The 18,959-nt window shown below is 37.1% G+C and overlaps 2 protein-coding genes across 3 annotated transcripts; one reads left to right on the forward strand and one right to left on the reverse strand.

Annotated features, from left to right (window-relative positions):
* The first annotated feature begins 3,548 nt into the window (after positions 1-3,548).
* sema4bb (sema domain, immunoglobulin domain (Ig), transmembrane domain (TM) and short cytoplasmic domain, (semaphorin) 4Bb) lies at positions 3,549-15,958 on the forward strand. Of its 2 annotated transcripts, none has more exons than XM_026267316.1 (15): positions 3,549-3,733; positions 6,811-7,208; positions 8,068-8,228; positions 8,310-8,372; positions 8,454-8,552; positions 9,099-9,210; positions 9,335-9,451; positions 9,697-9,842; positions 10,467-10,642; positions 10,762-10,912; positions 11,022-11,232; positions 11,328-11,443; positions 13,127-13,284; positions 13,378-13,451; positions 13,537-15,958. In XM_026267316.1, exons 2-15 carry the CDS (start codon positions 7,052-7,054, stop codon positions 14,334-14,336), a joined length of 2,541 nt encoding a protein of 846 aa, XP_026123101.1. In that variant the 5' UTR covers positions 3,549-3,733; positions 6,811-7,051; the 3' UTR covers positions 14,337-15,958. The 2 variants fall into 2 exon arrangements, with proteins under 2 accessions (XP_026123101.1, XP_026123102.1); XM_026267317.1 differs by lacking the exon at positions 3,549-3,733 and adding an exon at positions 6,553-6,686.
* A 656-nt stretch (positions 15,959-16,614) lies between these two features.
* On the reverse strand, positions 16,615-18,953 carry harbi2 (harbinger transposase derived 2). The gene is made up of 4 exons (XM_026267318.1): positions 17,668-18,953; positions 17,472-17,587; positions 17,270-17,381; positions 16,615-17,188 (listed from the first exon to the last, which is right to left on the reverse strand). Exons 1-4 carry the CDS (start codon positions 18,167-18,169, stop codon positions 16,815-16,817), a joined length of 1,104 nt encoding a protein of 367 aa, XP_026123103.1. The 5' UTR covers positions 18,170-18,953; the 3' UTR covers positions 16,615-16,814.
* Between the last annotated feature and the right edge of the window lie 6 nt (positions 18,954-18,959).

An 18,959-nucleotide genomic window follows, 5' to 3' on the forward strand; every position in this document is an offset into this window, starting at 1 on the left:
GAATGTGTGAAAGAAGCCTTTCTCCTTCTATGGGTGTGTATCCACACCCACAGCGGGGTGTGTATAAATCCAGTGGGAGAGATTAGCTTGAGAAATTCTGGCTGCAAATCAGTGCTGAGTGAATCATAAAAAGAACATACACACACACACAACACATGGAGTACATGTACTCTCCCACATTCGGCAACTCTCCACCCCCTGCGTACAAAGTGAATGGAGTGGCATTCACTGCTAGGTTGACAGGTCTGTATTAGCCCAGTTCCCATCATGCAGAGTTGGCCTAGTGTTTTAGGACAAGACCCTTATTAGTATCAGGCCTGGGCATACTGAGTGGAACTAATGATGAGAAGTGAGGTCTAAAACGGCACTTCATGTCCTGACTGGTCTTTTATTAGGATCAGTGCTACTTTCATTTCAGAGATCCGGAGAGATTTTTTTATCCTGTCAAGATGTGCAGTTATACAGTTTAGACTTGCTTAAAACTAACCTGTTACTGACAGAGAAATTGAAATCAGTTTGTTGAGCCGCTAAAGAAAGGTCAGGGCATTGACTTTAAACATCCTGCTCTTAGTTTCTGTCGTTCTCTTCTTCTCACAGTCTCCCACCCCCTTTCCCATTTTCTTTCACGGTCTCACTCACTTGATTCCTGTTTTGTTGCTCTGAGAGATGAGGTAACGTTCTCTAGAGCACTGTCCATTTTCATTCAATTCTCATTCAAAAATGTCTTGCAAATAAGCCTGAACGACCCAAAAAAATATCCTCTTGCCAGAAAATAAGCAGATACTTGGATTAAGAGTTGCAATCCTGGTAATGATGACATTACAGCATTTTTGTTACTCTGTTATACCAATTTATTTTTTGTGCACAGGTCACAAACTAAAACAACTCTGATATGACAGCTCATTATTTTTGAGAGTTGGCTGCCTAAGAAGGGTCAGGTCGTCATCTGTTCGTCTGTTTTTCTTGTTTTATTGTTTCAAGAATGCAATTGACCCACATAGACACAATGATGGACATAACTGTCAAGTTTCATTTTGATAAAAGCGTTGCTTTAAACCGAACTGCTACGAAACTGTTCGTATAATCTACTTCTTTTCTCAATTTATTGACATAATTATAAAAATATTTACTACTCATACCCATTCCTGATATATCCATTACATGTAAACATTTAAAGGGACAGTTCATCCAAAAATGAAAATTCTGTCAATATTCACTTAACCTCAACATTTCACCCTAATGTTCCAAACCTATTGAAGCTTGTTTCTGCGATAGGATAAAAACAAAAATAAGGTAGTTGCAACTTTTCTCACAACCCGCATTTCTAAGATGAATACTCAGAATTGTGAGATATGAACAATGTGCAATTGAATTGTGAGATATGCTGCAATTGCAAACACAAAGCCATAACCCTGATATAAAAAATCAAAATTGTATATAAGAAAGATACTAACTAAAATTCTAAACTATTTTAACTATATTTGTCCAAACATTTTTTTTTTACACAGAAATAATACAAATAGTACTTTTCTGAATGATTCCTGTAAGACTTGTGGTAAGCTCTAGACAGATTGTGGCTGGTCCTGTAAGCTGGTTAGAGGCACCACTTATTTAGTTATATGGACTGCCGGTCACTCTGACTAACGTCAGTTTCGTAATCACCAGTGAAGTCTCTGAGCCTGGGAATACAACCCCTGTGTTTACACAAGATATCCCTCTCCCTTGCCACAACTCATCAGACTGTTCACGCCATGCACTGAGGGGCAGAACTGCCCAGCGGCAACACTCTGAACTGGCTCGATTCCTAGAAACATTAACAGTTTGGTGACTCTTGGATGTTTTGATTTCATTTGAATTTGAAAAGGAGGATATGACCGCCTGCTGAGTCAAATGTGACTCGGTGTGTATATGCAAGAGAGAGAGGAATAAAAGGATAAGAAGAGAATTTGGGTTCAGCATCGTCAACCAGTCAGAGAGAGAGAGAGAGAGAGACACGGCCTTTCTCTTTAGTATCTCCGGTACCCCAAAAGAGTGCTTAAGTTGCATGTCTAGACTATTTTGGTTGTCTGCTCTCTTCTGCTGAATGCATTTGGTCTCTCAGTCTATCAATGTTTCATACACCAAACCACATTTGATGGACCATCATAAGTCATCTCTCTAGCTGTGCACTTGTATGTCTTCCAAAGAAACAAATGTTTCTGAGATTTATTTGGAATTACACAGTACTCCCTACTACAGTAGAGTCATTTCGAAACCGCATTATAATTATGAATTTAGCTGCACACAGCTGTGACACACGACTCACCATGATAAAATATAATATTCAGGAAATAAAAGCGTAAGAAAAATGTTGAGTAAGACCATCGGTTTACCTTTGGGTAGGAAACCTAAAATTGTAGACGAAGTTGGTATGGTCCACAGAGTGAAAGCGCATTGTGCACATGACTCGGGGCTCTCATTTCTCATTTGTTCAATTGTGGAGTAGACCGAACAGTTGCTGGTTTCCTAGGAGACAAGGGCAGACGCTGAGCTGACGCCTGTACAAATAAGAAGACAGTACAGCATGACACAGAAGCATAATAACCTTTCTCTCTGGTTCTTCCTCATTTTAGATGAAACACTTTTTTTATTTACATAAGTTCTTCATGGCATGGATTCTGTTATTTCTGCACAAACAGGGTGCAGTTGGTGAATGAATACCAGGTGAACAAAGTAACATTCTAACTTTGAATCTCAATCAGGAGACAATAACAGAGTGAATGAATCAAAAGAATGTCATTACCAGTCAAAAGATGATGGAAAAGACTGTACCACCCAAGGTTGGAAAAAATCCTTTTGATAACCAACTCCTGACTAAGAGCACAACTGCTCATTAGAAGTATTAAACTGCATTTGATGCCAGTCTGCCGTAACTTCACTAGAGATTTCATGGATGCCTGAGCTCAGCTCTGGCCCTTGCTGCTGATCTACCTCTAATCCCCTGTAATTTCCTTTGAGTGCTACACTGGGAATTTCTCTCTTCAGTTTAAATGACTACCTAACTTTGGGAATCCCAGAAAACCAGAAACCTCAAACATTGTCTAGTCGGCTGCACTATTTTTAAGCTATTAAACCCTTTTTAGACAAAAGCAACAACAGCAAACAAACAAGGATTTACATATGTTGGTATACTTACATTTAAGGTATAAAACACTTGTTTTCAAAATAACAATGACCACTTCAAATGTAAAAATGTTTGTTAAAGGTACAATATATATATATATATATATATATATATATATATATATATATATATATATATATATATATATATATATATATATATATATATATATATATATATATATATATATATATTATTTTTTATATTTTTGCTTGACAAAAAAAAAATACTTATTTACCAACCGAGCAATTCTAACTGTAGTTTCCACATTGGTTACAATTGTGGCTATGAATAAAACATGGTGTTCCTCAGCCAGACCTCAGGATAAAGAGAGTAGCCTACCTCTAGTTTGATGTGAGTGTGTTAGAGGTGTGGCTCCAGTGAATGGTTGGAGGAGGGTCGGGTTTCAGTCTCAGCGGTAGATCCATGAGCGAAGAAATCAGCGGCTCAATTTTATACAGTTAACCGGGATTGAGAGGAACCATGCTGGAATAAAAACATAAAGGCTAAATTACGACTCAGCCGGCAGTCTCTTCGGAAAGCAGTGTAATGGCTTTAAGCGCTTTAGTGGTAAGTTGCGTAGCCTTTATAAACAATAAGTTAAAGGGGCAGTGGGTTGACCAGGAGGTGCGATCGATCGAGGATTCCGTATTGTTCGTAGAAGATGTAGGACTGACCACGTTTATCTCTTGAATGCTGCGTGCATAAAGTCACCTGTTGCAAAACATCACTTTTTAATGCAAGTCAGTTATTCATTTTCGTTTAACATAAGTGCTTTGGTACTAAATGTGTCGCCTGCTAGGATCCAGACTGTATATATGGCGTGTTTGTAGTGGTAGTAGAGGGTGGGTAGGTGGGTGGAAATGGGCTCAAATAAACAAGGTGGTGCTGGATTGTGCGTATGTGCTCTCACACATTCACTGCAAAGTAAAACTCGACATCTACAAGCATGTGTGAGGGAAGAATAAACGTTGGAAGTAGGGCGAACTGTGCAAAAATAGAGCACTGATAAAAGACTTATTTTTTGTGTGGTGCTAACACACTCTTAACTGTAAATGAAACGTATCATAATTTTTATTGTGTTCATGTTAGATCTTTGGCATGGACGTTGCTTTTAATTTGAACTGGAGATTCAAATCAAGTGAGGTAGATCATCAGTAAAACAGGGACAGTGGCAGTCTACAGTAAACGTGACCACTATATGTAAAGTAAAACAATTTTATTGATGACAATGTTTTGTCAAATTAGGTCTGTGTTACTTTACCATAAAACAGACCCTCATGAAAAATGAAATGGAGTTATAATTTTTGATACTGAAGCTTGATCACAGCTACTATGATGATGTCAGGCAAATGAAAGCATCTACAGAATGAAAAATAAATTCTATTTGATTGGCTACTGATATTTCAAACATTTGATCATGAAATGTATTTATTCCATTTTGTAGAACTAATTCTGTAAAATGTTAATCAGGAGTAGTGCATTCGTTAACAGTAATGGTTGATATTAATCCTTTTAATTATGAGTGTTATCTGAAAAACGATAATATCCTCCTTAATTGTGTCGGCTGGACTTTTTGTTTTTGCTTCAGACCATGTGACCTTGGAGTGTAGTATAAGGGAGGATTGATAATGATTAACACTTGAGATAACAATTTTATTGAAAATAGTGATCAAAACATTTTTTTTCTACAAAAGATGATTTTATTTCCTGATTTATAACAAAGTAATAAACACTGAGGAAATCTTTCTGATATTTCCAATCAAAGACTGAAGACTTAGTGTTTCTATAAAAAAATGGGGGCAAACTGTAGTTGGTCTCTGGTTGGGTGAGTGAAGAGAGCACATGAAAGCAGTCCTTTATTGTTTACTTAAACTCTGCTCTGTTTAAAACTGCATCAGCCTTTTGGATAAAAGGCTATGAGAACTAGACAATGAATACCTTGTATGTCCTATCACAGAACCGTTTGATGCATATATTGTTTAGTAAAGATAGTGTGAGTTTTTCTTCTGTTTTGAGTCAGCAAATGAAAACCTCTCTCCATCTGGCTTATTACTTTGTCAGATTCTCACCACGTCACTCCTCGGGACAGGAAAAGATCCTTTTCTTTTAACGGTCTTTTTAACAGCAGTGTTGCTACTTGTGCCAGTGTGAGATTTTTTTTTTGTTTGTACTTGTAGATGACCTTCAGGACTTTAGTAAAACTTATTGATTTAGATGTCTTTATTGAACTTTTTGCCCTAGGGACTTGCCATTCAAATGGAAGTAGTAAAAGAAACCAGAACAATGTTCAATGGTGTTCTTCCCTTTTCCAGTTAGTATAATAAAAGTGTTTAAGGGGAAATATGCTAGACAGCTTGTAAATTTTATTGCATATATCAGAGATCTTTTTGAAGTGAAAGATAACTAGTTTGACCTCTGTATCTAGACGGCCTAGAAGTTTACAATGCAATTTGTGATGATAATGAATGAGAAGAGTCTGCTGAGAAAGATTTACTTTAGATTTCTTCACACTGCATAAACTCTGTTAAAAAGAATTACATCACATTTTGAATTCGTTGTAATCTTGTGTATAACCTACAAAAACCTCAGGTTGAGAGGTCATAATATTAATCACCATTTGATGTCATCATCTTTTGATATTATGCACTAAATCAGGTGATTTCAACATAAATGGAGGAATAATTGGCATGTCACCAACATTTTAGTAATTGGCAAAAATGAGATATTATTTAGGGGACGTTTTGGTGCATGTGATTGGATGGCTGTAGCTGTACTTCATGTAAGTGTGAGCAACATGTTTTATTTTTACCTCAGTCTTTAATCATTTAGAAGTGTCTGACTTCCAGTTCTGACTCTTGAGACTTAACAGGAGCCCAGGACAGTTCTGTCTGCAGGCTGCATGTGTGTTTGAGTACAACTTGTACTTATAGTTGAAACATCTATCCGTCATTTTGTCTATACTGTAGACGAATACATCTATATTTGTATTTATTTTTCATTCACTTTGACTATTTAATTATCTAAGTTGTATAATTGTTATTTTATGGTTTGCTCAATAGTCACCTGATCCATCTAACAGTTTATTTTATGTCAGTCTATTTGGAATTAGATTTGAATGCTGATCTAATTTTCTCCAAAAGGAAAGGAAAATAAATAAATAAGACAAATATTACACATAAATAGAAATTGAGAACATTAGCGTCGTCAGTATGGCATTTTGTAATTTTATGTGTGTGTTGTGTTTGAGGCTACAGAGACTACACAGCCTTCCTGTTTTCAGGACATACCACCCTTAAAAGCTGATCAGGCCAAAAGGGAGGAGTTGTTGCATTTCCAAATTCTGTTTGGATAATGTCATGCAGAGGAGGACATGAGATTCAGCCTCTTTCCCAGAAAAACACTGAAGCATGTGTTGTGGATGTAGAGATCAGTCTCTTTTGAACTGAGAAACAGCCGTTTATTTTCTGTCATTTTTAAAGACAGTCTTTAATCCAGACTTCAGATGTCTTTTGCATCAGCTGTGAGTGTCTGTAACTCAAGGTTCCTGTGAAATTAAATTCTCTTATTATTCCTTCGCAGGGAAGCTGCATCATTCAGTGCGTACGTTTCTGTCTGATCACGTGACTGTGTTTCTCCCTCTGCAGATTCCAGGCCGTCTAATTGGAGTTTGCTAAGCAGATAGTCCCTAAAAGAAGGAATGTGTGTGTTTGCCCACAAGGATCTGAGATCTCTTTACCTTTGACTTCTTTGAGGACATAACTGAAATATGGAAAGGTCTCAGTGACCTTAAGAATCCCAGTAAGAATCAACGACGGGGTGTAAACATCACAATTGAATACCAAAGATACTTCGAATATAACCATCTTCAACTGCAAAGCAGAAAGCATGGCAACCAAATGTAAAGACCAATGGAAAGTGTCCATGGAAACCACAAACTCTGCCTGGCTCTTGTTTTGGACCATATGGATTTTTTTGGCTGGAGTCTTACAAGCAACTGTGGCGAGTGAAGATGATGTCACAGCACGCATCAGTTTCACATACAGTGAGTGAAAGAATCAATACTCATTATTTTACAGATGCTTTTTTTTTTTTTTAAGCTATTCACAATTCACTTAGTAATATAATAGTCGCACAAATATTACAATTCAATATAAAATGTAATTTATTCCTGTGATGGTAAAGCTGAATTTTCAGCAGCCGCTATACTTCAGTCCTCAGAAATAAATATAAAAACACATTATGTGCCATTATGATCACAAAAGCACTAGTGAGCACTGCACTCTGTAGAAGAAGCTCTTCTGGCCCAGATTCCCTCAGACTCCCACTCATCTGAAATAATTTAGCTCAATTTTAGGGCTACTTGAACTGCCATGATGTTTCTTATTCCCGAAAGACCCATTACGGGACCATTCCAAATGTTGCGTTCCCTCATCTCAGCCAAACACACAGGAGAGTTTAATCCTTGATTGTAAACATTTACAAGAGCTATTAGAACCATTTGCAAACCCTGGCTGGTGTGCTGTAGCAGAGTAACAGCCATGCTCATTAATCATTTGAGCTTGAAGACGCAAATGTAATGGTTGTACTTAGAACAAAACAGCTTGTAAGGGGTTTTATACGAGTAAACACGGATGTTAGTGACCTCTGTGCCCTGCTAGGAAAATGTCTGGACATGCAAACCAACGTCATTTTCAATAGGTTGGTTTTTGTAGTTTTGAAGGTGCATTACATGTAAGGAATGCAGGATGAATTTTGAATGCACTGTACAAATTTGGCCTGTAAGTTGAGTATATATGGGTGAAATCTAAAGCTTTGTCAGATAACAAGCTTTTTTTGTTCTTTTTATGAAGTGAATTTAAGCTGCGTATTTGAAGTAGTATTTTTGTGTTGTGTGTGTTCAGATGCAGAAGGACGATCAGTGAGAGAGTTCTCTGTGGAGGGTGTGAATAACTATTCAACCCTTCTGCTGAGCCCGGATGAAAACAAGATCTACGTGGGAGCCAGGGAGAACATATTCTCTCTCAGCCTGGATAACATTAGCGTGACTTATCTGCAGAAAACTGTAGGTGCATGCGAGAATGTTTGTAGTAGTGTGTAGGAGTGCAGTTTGATGGTACTCATCATTGTTTTGTATCTTCTGCAGCTCACATGGAGCACTCCTGAAAATAAGAGGAAAGAGTGTATTTTCAAGGGAAAGGACCCCCAGGTATGTGGAGATTGTTCATGTAAATGTGAAACAATATAGTAACAACAAACTAAAAAAGAGTCTGTCTGTTATGTGTTTCAGAGTGATTGTTTCAACTACATCAAGATTTTACTGCGTCTGAACAGCACACACCTGTATGTGTGTGGAACGTATGCCTTCAGTCCCATCTGTGCTTACATTGTGAGACAATTTTTCTTTATGATGTTATGATGCTTTTTATTTTTAATCTAGTGTAATAATTAAGTTCTTAGAAGGTTAGTCTTTGTATTCATGTTGGCTTTTCATTTTATAATGTAACTATTAAGTAAAATAATAACACAAAGGTCAAATTAAAACAAATTATCCAATATTTTCAAGACTTTTGACCTTTACACACCGTCATGAAGGTCTGTCGAATTTTTTTTAAATATGATTGATATTTTACCTGACCCCTCCCATTTTTTTGGTTATAAGATATTACTTTTATTTATAATTTTTCATCAAATTTTAATTAGCAGTGTTTTTTTTCTATATAAGAATAGCTACAAAGATTGTCGATAAATAGAGATCGTCTAGATAAAATATGACAATCTACTTAATAATAAATTAATTAGATGTATTCAATTTATTGTATATTTAAATAAAAACAAACAAAATGCTATCATATCATTGACTCATTTGTGTAAATGTATCTGGTTTCATTTGTTCTAACTGTTCCTCCGTGTCTTTTTTCTGGATATTCTGTAGAACATTTCAGGTTTCTCTATGGAAAGAGATGAAGAGGGGGAACACGTTATGGAGGACGGACGTGGACGCTGTCCATTTAATCCAGAATACAGATCTACAGCTATTACAGTGGGTGAGTATACTCATGCAAAAACAAGGCAATCATTTCGTTTGAACTTCATATATAAACATCATTAAGTTTGATGAAAATGGTGATTTAGTGTTAATAAGCGCTTGTATGTTTTGTTGTGTTACAGATGGGGAACTGTACACTGCTACTGTCAGTAACTTCCAGGGAAATGAACCCACCATATATAGGAGTCTAGGGTCTGGCACCCCTCTCAAAACGGAGAACTCTCTCAACTGGCTCCAGGGTAAATATATACAAACACACACACTTCCTCACAAGGGACTTCTTAGGAGATAAATATCTAAAAATAAATGCCCACATTGGTGATTACAGAACCCTGCTTTCTCACGCATGTTGAAAACAAATGATTGCTGACTTATACTGTGGTTAAATAAACAGTTATACAATTTTGTTTTCTGGAATATGTTTTTTGAAAGTGTTTTTATTTCTCTATGTGTGTGTGTGTGTGTGTTTGGTGCGGTCCGTTAGAACCAGCGTTTGTAGGTTCTGCTCATATAACAGGTTCAGACAGCGAGAGAGGTGATGATCAGATCTACTTTTTCTTCAGCGAAATGGGGAAAGAGTTCGACTTCTTTGATAACACCATAGTGTCCAGGATCGCACGTGTGTGTAAGGTAAGATGGATTGTTTAAGCAGTTCACACACTGTTGATAAAGTCAGCATAAACCTGAGAAAGAACACGTACTGACACGCACATGCACAAATGCCAATATTTCCAATATCACCATGCACTTAGATTATTCTTATCTTCTAAAGAATCCTCAACTCATTCTGCTTTACCTCTAAAGGTCAACACAAAATCTAAATGATTCTTGGTGTTATTATTCAAAATTCATTTGTGCACATTATATTATAAAGCCTTAATAGTCTTTTTATTAAAATGTAAAGACTTGCTCTGGCTCTGAAATAACTTCATAACATCTGAAAACCCATGGGAGTACCATGATAATACCATGTTTTACTATGTATCATGGTATTACAATATTATTCTTTGAGATGCCTTGGAGAATTATATAAATACTATGGTATGTAATTATAAGAATAGTTTAGTACTATGTTATGACTATATAATATTGTACTATGGTAGCAACAAGGTTTTTTTTCTTCATTATTTTATGCTCTGAAACCAGGGCTGGAGTTATGATGCCCCCTAGCGGTCTTTCTGAGTACTGAGAATTATTGAGACTGTATGTTGACTTGAAAGTGTTAATCATTTGTTTGTGTGTGTATGACCTCAGGAGGATCAAGGTGGGGAGAGAGTCCTGCAGAAGAAATGGACCACATTTCTGAAAGCTCAACTCTTATGTTCGCTACCGGACGATGGCTTTCCTTTCAACATCATACAGGATGTGTATGTGCTTCCAGCCCAACGCGAGAAAAGCACACACCTCTATGCAGTCTTCACTTCTCAGTGGTGAGCAAAACATGTTAGAGTGGGCAAAGGAAGATAAGCTTAAAGGGAGAGGATGTTTTTAATTAATCATACTAGAAACTGAATGTAATGTTGCTCATTTGTTGCTATTTGTTTTGTAGGAGTAAAGGTCTGGCAGGCAGTTCAGCAGTGTGTGTGTTCAGCATGGATCAGGTAGAAAAAGCATTTAATGGCCGTTACAAAGAAGTGAACCGAGAGACACAGCAATGGTACACACACACTCACTCTGTACCTGAACCACGACCTGGAATGGTAAGATGACACACACTCCTACATATACACTTTATCATTTTTATATACGTGGAGGATCTTTGAGTTTCCTTGAAGCTTTTTGTGAAGATCTTTTTTGTTCTTTCTGCAGTGTATTACTAATGCTTCAAGGCATCTGGGAATAGACTCATCCCTCGATATGCCAGATAAGGTACTAAACTTTGTGAAAGACCACTTCCTGATGGACAGTCCTGTCAAAAGTCAGCCTGTGCTCTTCACACACTCTGTACACTACACACAAATTGCTGTGCACCGCGTACAAGGCCTCCATGAAGCTTACGATGTGATGTTCATTGGCACAGGTATGGGTTTTTTGTTGTTTGTTTGAGTGTCTGGGTTTCTGTGATTTCATTTTTTTTTTAAACGGCTGTTGGTGTTATGCTCTGTGATTTGTCAGATGATGGACGTTTGCAAAAGGCTGTGAATGTAGTCGGTAGGATGCACATCATTGAGGAGATCCAACTGTTCCCAGAGCAACAACCTATACAAAACATAGAACTGGATTCAACTAAGGTGTGTGTGTGTTTATGCGGTAATGCTTTACAATTCAAAACACTTTATGCGCTTACAATTTTTGTTGGAATTGGTTAATGCATTAAATATCATGAACTAACAATGAACAATACTTTTACAGCATTCATTTGAAATATAACTTTTTTGAGACATTGTAAGATGTCAGTTTTAATCATTTTAATGCTTCCTTGCTGAATAAAAGGATGCATTTCTTCTTTGAAAATATTGTATTGACCCCAAACCTTTGAATGGTATATTTGAACAAACATTTACACATTTTACTTGCCTTTGTGCTCCACAATGCATTCATTTCACTCTCTTACTTTGAACTAGGGCTGGGCGATATGGAGCAAAAAATATATCTCGATATATTTTGCTATATCTCGATATACGATATATATCTCGATATCTTTACAGGAAAAATAACCCCCAAAAAACTACTGCAAAAACAAATAAGGCAAATATTACATGTTAAGGGGCCTATGAAACATTTTATTTTTTTCTTCACCATATGTTTTATTGTTACCTAATTCTGTGTTTTAGCATGTGCAATTATTTAAATGCATAAAAACAACTTAATTAGTTAAAAACAATTCTTAAAATAGCCTTATGTGAAATGTTTTTTTCCCTTCAGAAATTCTGTGTATTTACATTTTTCTGATTATCAAATGAAGGCATAAAACATTCATTTAATTTATCTTTTAATTATTTAAAATTAAGCAAACTTTATTTTTTGGTAAACAAAGGGGATTTAGCTACTATTAAAAATAAAACATGGGAGAAATGTTGTGTGATTATTCCTTATAAAATTATGTTCGTTTCATTTAATAGTAGTAGTAGTGGGCTATCTACATTCTGCTGTCCAATAGTAATAGATTTCTGTCAAATACTTTTATTTTGACGGGTTTCCCTTTACAGTTCTGTGTATGTGATACCACAGTCTATGATGTGATATGAGCTAGTCTTACTCAAATCAAACGTTCAGATGCTCATGAAGTGACTCTCAGTGCAGTTCTGGAGATGTTCCTCATGTGTTCACGTCTTTATTTAGAGAGAGGAAAGACAATGTAATCAGCGCGAGCGTTATGCGAGCTTCCGTGTTTAATGAATGAAGACGCGCTTCTGCTCCATTCGTTGACACAGACACGCAGAACATGCAGGATTCATATTTAAATAGACTTTTCCGGGTTAATATTTGCAGATATTAGTCCATTTCGCGATTTGATGTAAGTGCATGACCGACTTTTTTTTAATTCATTTAAAATTTGACCAATTCCGTGACATTCCGCGTTAAACTGTAAATTCCATTTTTATGACTGGATTCCGCGATTCCGTCCGCGTTTCATTGGGCCCTACAGTAGACATCTGCCTGCCGTTCGCCCTACGCCTTAAAACTGAAGTATCTCCATATAATGGAGCCAGTTGTCTTTTTTTTTTTTTTTTTGACTAGTTCTCTACACGCGAGGTGAGAGGGGACAAAAGCAAGGAGGCGGGGGGCGAGCGAGCGGGGGCGAGCACAGCACAGGGAAGGCAAACAAGCAAAGTGCCGGAATCAGAATATAAACAATATATCGATATATACGATATGTCAAAATCCATATCGTGTTTAAAAAATATCTCGATATATTTTAAATATCGAGATATCGCCCACCCCTACTTTGAACCCTCTCTTTCAACAAACAGGGTTTGTTATTTGTGTCGTCACACTCTGGTATTGTGCAACTGCCAGTAGCAAACTGCAGTTTCCATAACAACTGTGGCGAGTGTGTTTTGGCCAGAGACCCATACTGTGCCTGGACAGGCACACACTGTACTGACGTCACACGTATCCCACCACAAGAGTAAGTCTTCTTTCCTTCCATTTTTTAGATCATCTGTTGAAGTAATCATTTTCTGTACCAATACCAATTTCGATCTTCTTTTGCATATTTCAGCCAATGGCAGCAGGATATCGAGAAGGCAGACACTTTAAAATGTAACAGCAAAATGTTATACACTGAGAGCTCAGGTAATCCTACAAATCCCATCATATACAAGCATCTATCATCCATCTGAATATCTCATAACACCCATCTCTCTTCCTCTCTTTCTAGTGTTACCACGTTCCTTCCCAAGTTCCCAAGAATCTGATTGTGAGCTCATTATTGTCCCAGCTAATACTCTTCGCCTGCTGCCCTGCAATCTTCGCTCAAACCATGCACAAAGGAAATGGTCTTACAAGCCAGATGTCGGACACTTCCTGTTCCCAAGCCCGGATGGTGGGTTAGTTGTCAGCAGCCGTGCAGGCAGCGATGAGGTCTTCTCGTGTTGGTCAGAAGAACATGGCTTCAGGCAACTCTTGGCCAATTACTGTGTGAAGGCAGAGCCTTTATCCGAGACTACAACCAACACGGAGCAGATGGATGCACATCTTATAATCCAAAGCATATCGTCGGATGTCTTGTCCAGTGAATCAGAGCACTCCACTCAACTGCGCATAAAGACGTATGGGACAGAGCTGGCAGTAGTGTGTGTGCTGTTAGCTGTTTGTGTGCTTTCGTTCGGGCTGTCGGTAGTATATAGACACAGGGGCCGGATGAAGGAGGTACTGAGAGGAGGAGAGCAAACTGGAGGAGCCCAAAAGAGCACAGTCAGGCCCGGGGAGAGTTTACCCCTCAACGCTGGTGCGGTTCCAACCTCCCCATCCGACCACAAAAGCTACCAGACATTGGAGGATAACTGTGGTTACATTATCACTCAATCAGAGTCGAGCACACAGAACAACTCTAAGGAAGCACAGACACTTGCCCAAACGCCACAGAATGGCTTTAAAGAGACTCATGTGGAAGTCAGTGACATTAGCCCTCGGCCACGAGTACGACTGGGCTCTGAGATCAGAGACTCTGTGGTGTAAAATACTGACGTTTCCCATGAATTTCCATTATTTACGCATAAACAATTTAACACTCTTAAGGTACATTTAACGGGCAGCTTTCTTGAAGACTAAGCGTACTGAGCCCTGAGCACAAGAGAATAGATGGGACATGCTCAGTGTGTGTATTGCCAAATAGTAGTTGTTTAAGACAATGCCCTCCAATCTACTCCCACATCTCCTTCACTCTTACATGTAAAACGGTAAAATATGACGCAGTTTGTGTTAATATGAGAGTGTGCTGATACATTAGAGATCAGAAACAGCAATCCAAGGAAGGGTGGACCAGATTGATGAACAGGAGAGAGATGGGCAATGAGCCGTGTGTTGTATGACTGGTACTGGTGCTATTATCACTGCCAAGATGAAGAGTAATGATGTCTAACTCAAGGTGAGAAGTTGACAGTTCTATATGTCTGTTTGTATTACTTTGCTATTTTTTTGTGCAAAGTTGCAATGCATAAGTGTTTAATGGGGTACTTTAAATGTAAGATTTGACTATGAAACCCATAGCCCCACTCTGCAGATTCTCATTATATCATTATTGAACACCAGGCAGTTCAGGCCAGCTTGCTTGTTAAGTGTTATAGAACATGGTTACTTTCTTAACATTTTAGAAATCTGCTGTTATTTTTATTTATTCTCCTTTTTTTTACATTTCCATTTTATCGTTTAATTTCTTAGTCCTTTTTGGGAAGTAGTCTCTTGCTGTTTTCTATTCTGTTATTCAAATGTGTTTATGTTGGTAAAGTGCCTGGTGTTAAATAATGGTATGATGTGTACTGAACTATTAAATGTGGAGTAATTATGGAAAAAAATTATATCTGCTTTTAGATCAAATGTAGCAAGCGTGTATGAGCATTAAGATACTTTGTTTCTTAATACCCTTGAATGTACATCTGAAGAGTTATATGGGAATGTAAAGCACAAAAACTTGAGATTCTGTTTTGCCTCATAGGTTGGTGGTTATTGTGTTTGGTACAGAATATAGATGGAATCTAAACAGGCAGAAATGAGGTAATGATACTGTACAATAATACAATATTATAATACAATATGAATGGTATGCTTGGCATATGGAGATGTGGTTAATACAGTGGGAAAAGGCTGAAAATGTCTGTAAATTTGCAATCTGTTGAAGGGTAAAAGAAAAAAATGTAGAAGAACATTGCAGGTTATGTTAATTTATGGGTATTCCAGACTTCAAACACACCCTCCTCTCACACAAACACACCCATGCACTAACATTGCTATTATAGACATCCGTTCCACTTGGAAAAGTCTTTTTAATCCACAGTAACCATGACATGTTTGATGTTGTCTAATCATGTGAATCACATTCCACTGTTTTCAGCTTGTTTGTTTTGAATGGAAAATGTAAAGTAGATTGTGGACTTTTATACTTTGACACTGTTTTACATTGTACATTCACGCACTTTATTTTTTCTACCAGTATTTGTAAGCTGTAAATGAGGTAGGCCACTGTCAACATCCCGGTTTCATATTGTAGCCAAGGTTTGTCCATTAATGAAGAGATGAAAATATGTCTGAATGAGTGTCTCCACTGTCTTGACATGCAAAATAAAATTTTGCATAAACTCAAACTGTCCGAGTCTGTGTATGTAATTACATAAGCACAGTTGGGAAGAGTTAAAAATGTTTATGATGAATGATTTTTCTTCTTGAAATAAGATCAATACATTCATGACATAATTATTACACATAGAGGTCCAAAATATGACATAAAAAAAAACATGGAAATAAACTTTTTTTCCCATTCCAACAGTCAAAATAGTTGTGAATAATATAATTTGTCATTAACTTTTTATAAAAAATGAACAAATACAATTTGTTTTCTAAACGTTTTTTTTTTTTTTTTTTTACATTTTACAAGAATTTATATGATTTCACAACCTGTGGAGTGGTTTTTACAGAGGTTTATAATATGTGACCCTTGACCACAAAACCAGTCTCAAGTGTCAACTTTTTTTATTTATAACATTTTTTTTTATACATTCCACTGATGTATGGTTTATTAGAAAAGGACAATATTTGGCCGCGATAAAACTATTTAAAAAACTGGAATCTGAGGGTGCAAAAAAAATCTAAATAATGAGAAAATCGACTTTTTTGTCTAAATTTGTCCAGATGAATTCTTAGCAATACATATTACTAATCAATAATTAAGTTTTGATATATTTACAGAAGAAAATTCATACAAAATACAAAATATCTTCATGGAACATTTACTTTACTTAAAATCATAATGATTTTTGCCATAAAAGAAAAATCTATAATTTTGACAAATACAATGTTTTTTTGGCTATTGCTAAAAAATATACCCCAAGAGAATTAAGACTGGTTTTGTGGTCTAGGGTCACATATGAAACATGTTTGTCTTAACATGAAAGGCAGTTAAGGAATGTGTGTAAACGTGGGTCATTTTGCTTTTACTCAATGCTAAGTGAAATATTCTGCTGTTATTGCATCTCTGACACCTCTGCCAGATGGATGGTCCTCCGTGAAAGGCTCAATATCATCAGGTGGGAGTTGATATTCATTTGGCATCCGCTCCTTCCTTATAGTGCCAATGTTGTGGAGGATAACACAGGCACCTATGATCTGAGATGCCCGCTCTGGTGATACTCTTAGGTCACAAAGACAGTTGAACCGTGCCTTTAAAATGGCCAAAGTCATGTCTATCTTGAGCCTGGTTTGACTGAGGGCCATGTTAAAGTCATGTTGTGGTTTTGTCTCAGGGTCAGGGTGTGGAGTCATTAAAAAGCTCTGACAAGCGTAAGTTCTGTCTCCCACCAGCAGGCCATCAAACAGCCCTGTCAATGAACAGAAAAGAGAAAAGTGTCACAACGTCACAGTTCATTCAAGTGTTGTCCACAGTTCTCATTTTATCATACCTTCTTGAAAGCGCTGGCGTAACAACGATTTCTCGAAAATCTGGGTGTCCAGCATAGAGCCAGGCCATCTGGCATCCAGACTTGTGATCATACACTGATGGTCACAAGTCATCTGTAATTAACACACAATCGGTGAGTCCCATGGGATAGTGACACATTATCATGACAATATATGCATATTAGTCAAATGAAATATACCTACCTGAACGTTGAGGCTATGAGTAGCCTTTCTGTTAAGATAATCAGCCTCGATTTGTTTTGTTGGTGTAGAGATTGGAATGTGCGTGCAATCTATTGCTCCAATAACTCTAGGGAATCCTTTCAAAAGATCAAAACATCCGTTTAGCAACTTTTATCGATCATTTTTGATTACGTATTAGTGTATAAATCCATTTTACCAGCTATTTTAGAGAAGCCCTCTTTTATGGTCACGGTGGGTAAATGTCCAGGGAACACAATGAAAGTGTTTATGTATCTCTGGAGTGCGATAACCACCCTACGAATAGTTCGGCAAACTGTGTTTTTGCTGAGCTTTTCGGCATCGCCCACCTCATATAGATATGTGCCACTTGAAAAGAAACGCAAAGCAATACAAATCATTTGCGGGACAGTGGTCGCGTGGCTTCGTCGAGTCGGGTTTTTAATATGGGGCTCAAGAAGCCGACATAGATATAATATTCCCTCCGCCGAAAACCCGTATCTCTCGTATAAGTGCTCATCAGAGAATGCCAATGGGTTTTGTTTATCTCTTAAAACTCTTTCCCTGCGTAAAGCCCTTTGTATAATTTGGGCTCCGATGTCTACAGGATTCTCCAAGTACGGTGAAGCCATTTTGCTACTACCAGGCATGCTATGAGAATGGATTCGGTTACGTACTTTGCTCAAAGCTGATTGGTCCATTCGTGGTTATGAACGATAGAGGGGTGTTGAACACCAAGGGATGGGCATTACCTCTTATTTTATTTTCGGTCTGATACCGATATTTTCAAGCCCAGTATTGTTGACGTCGATACCGATATCTCTAAACTAAGCTGATCTTTAAAATTATTAAATAATGTAATAAGTAATTATACTTATTTAATATTAGCTTTTGGAGACATGTTTTTTTTTTTTTACATTTCATGCACCTTTTCTGTTTTACAAGGTCAGATAAAAATACTATGTTATTGTATTTGAGCTCTTTACTGGGTTAGTCAGAAAAAAAATACTATGTTATTGTATTTGAGCTCTTTACTGGGTTAGTACCTCAAAGGTGCATATTAGTGCCATACAAGTATGCATGCTTTAAGGGTAGATAAGTTACAAAGTTGCACCTTTGAGGGTACCATTCCTGCTTCTGTGACACAGTTCACAACAAATATCACAACTTTTTTTCTTCTTCTATCATATCAGTAGTAAAATACAAATAAAGGTAAACCAGTAAAAATGTATTCACGATATACATCACGTGATGTCATTATAATAGCCTTTGTGTTCACCATTGCTTTTCAATATGGCAAATATTTTTTTTACCTCACAACTTATTAAAAAGTGCACTGAATAATTTGAATACTGCAAATCACACTGTAACTGCTTTAGCAATTATATGGTAAATGGGTTGTAGTTTGTAGAAATCGGTCCTCAGACCACATCGGAACACTACAGCCTTTTTCCTGTAAAAAAAATAAAAATAAAAATAATAATAATAAAT

This window comes from Carassius auratus, chromosome 7, assembly GCF_003368295.1.
Source record: "Carassius auratus strain Wakin chromosome 7, ASM336829v1, whole genome shotgun sequence".
Classification (NCBI taxonomy): domain Eukaryota; kingdom Metazoa; phylum Chordata; class Actinopteri; order Cypriniformes; family Cyprinidae; genus Carassius; species Carassius auratus.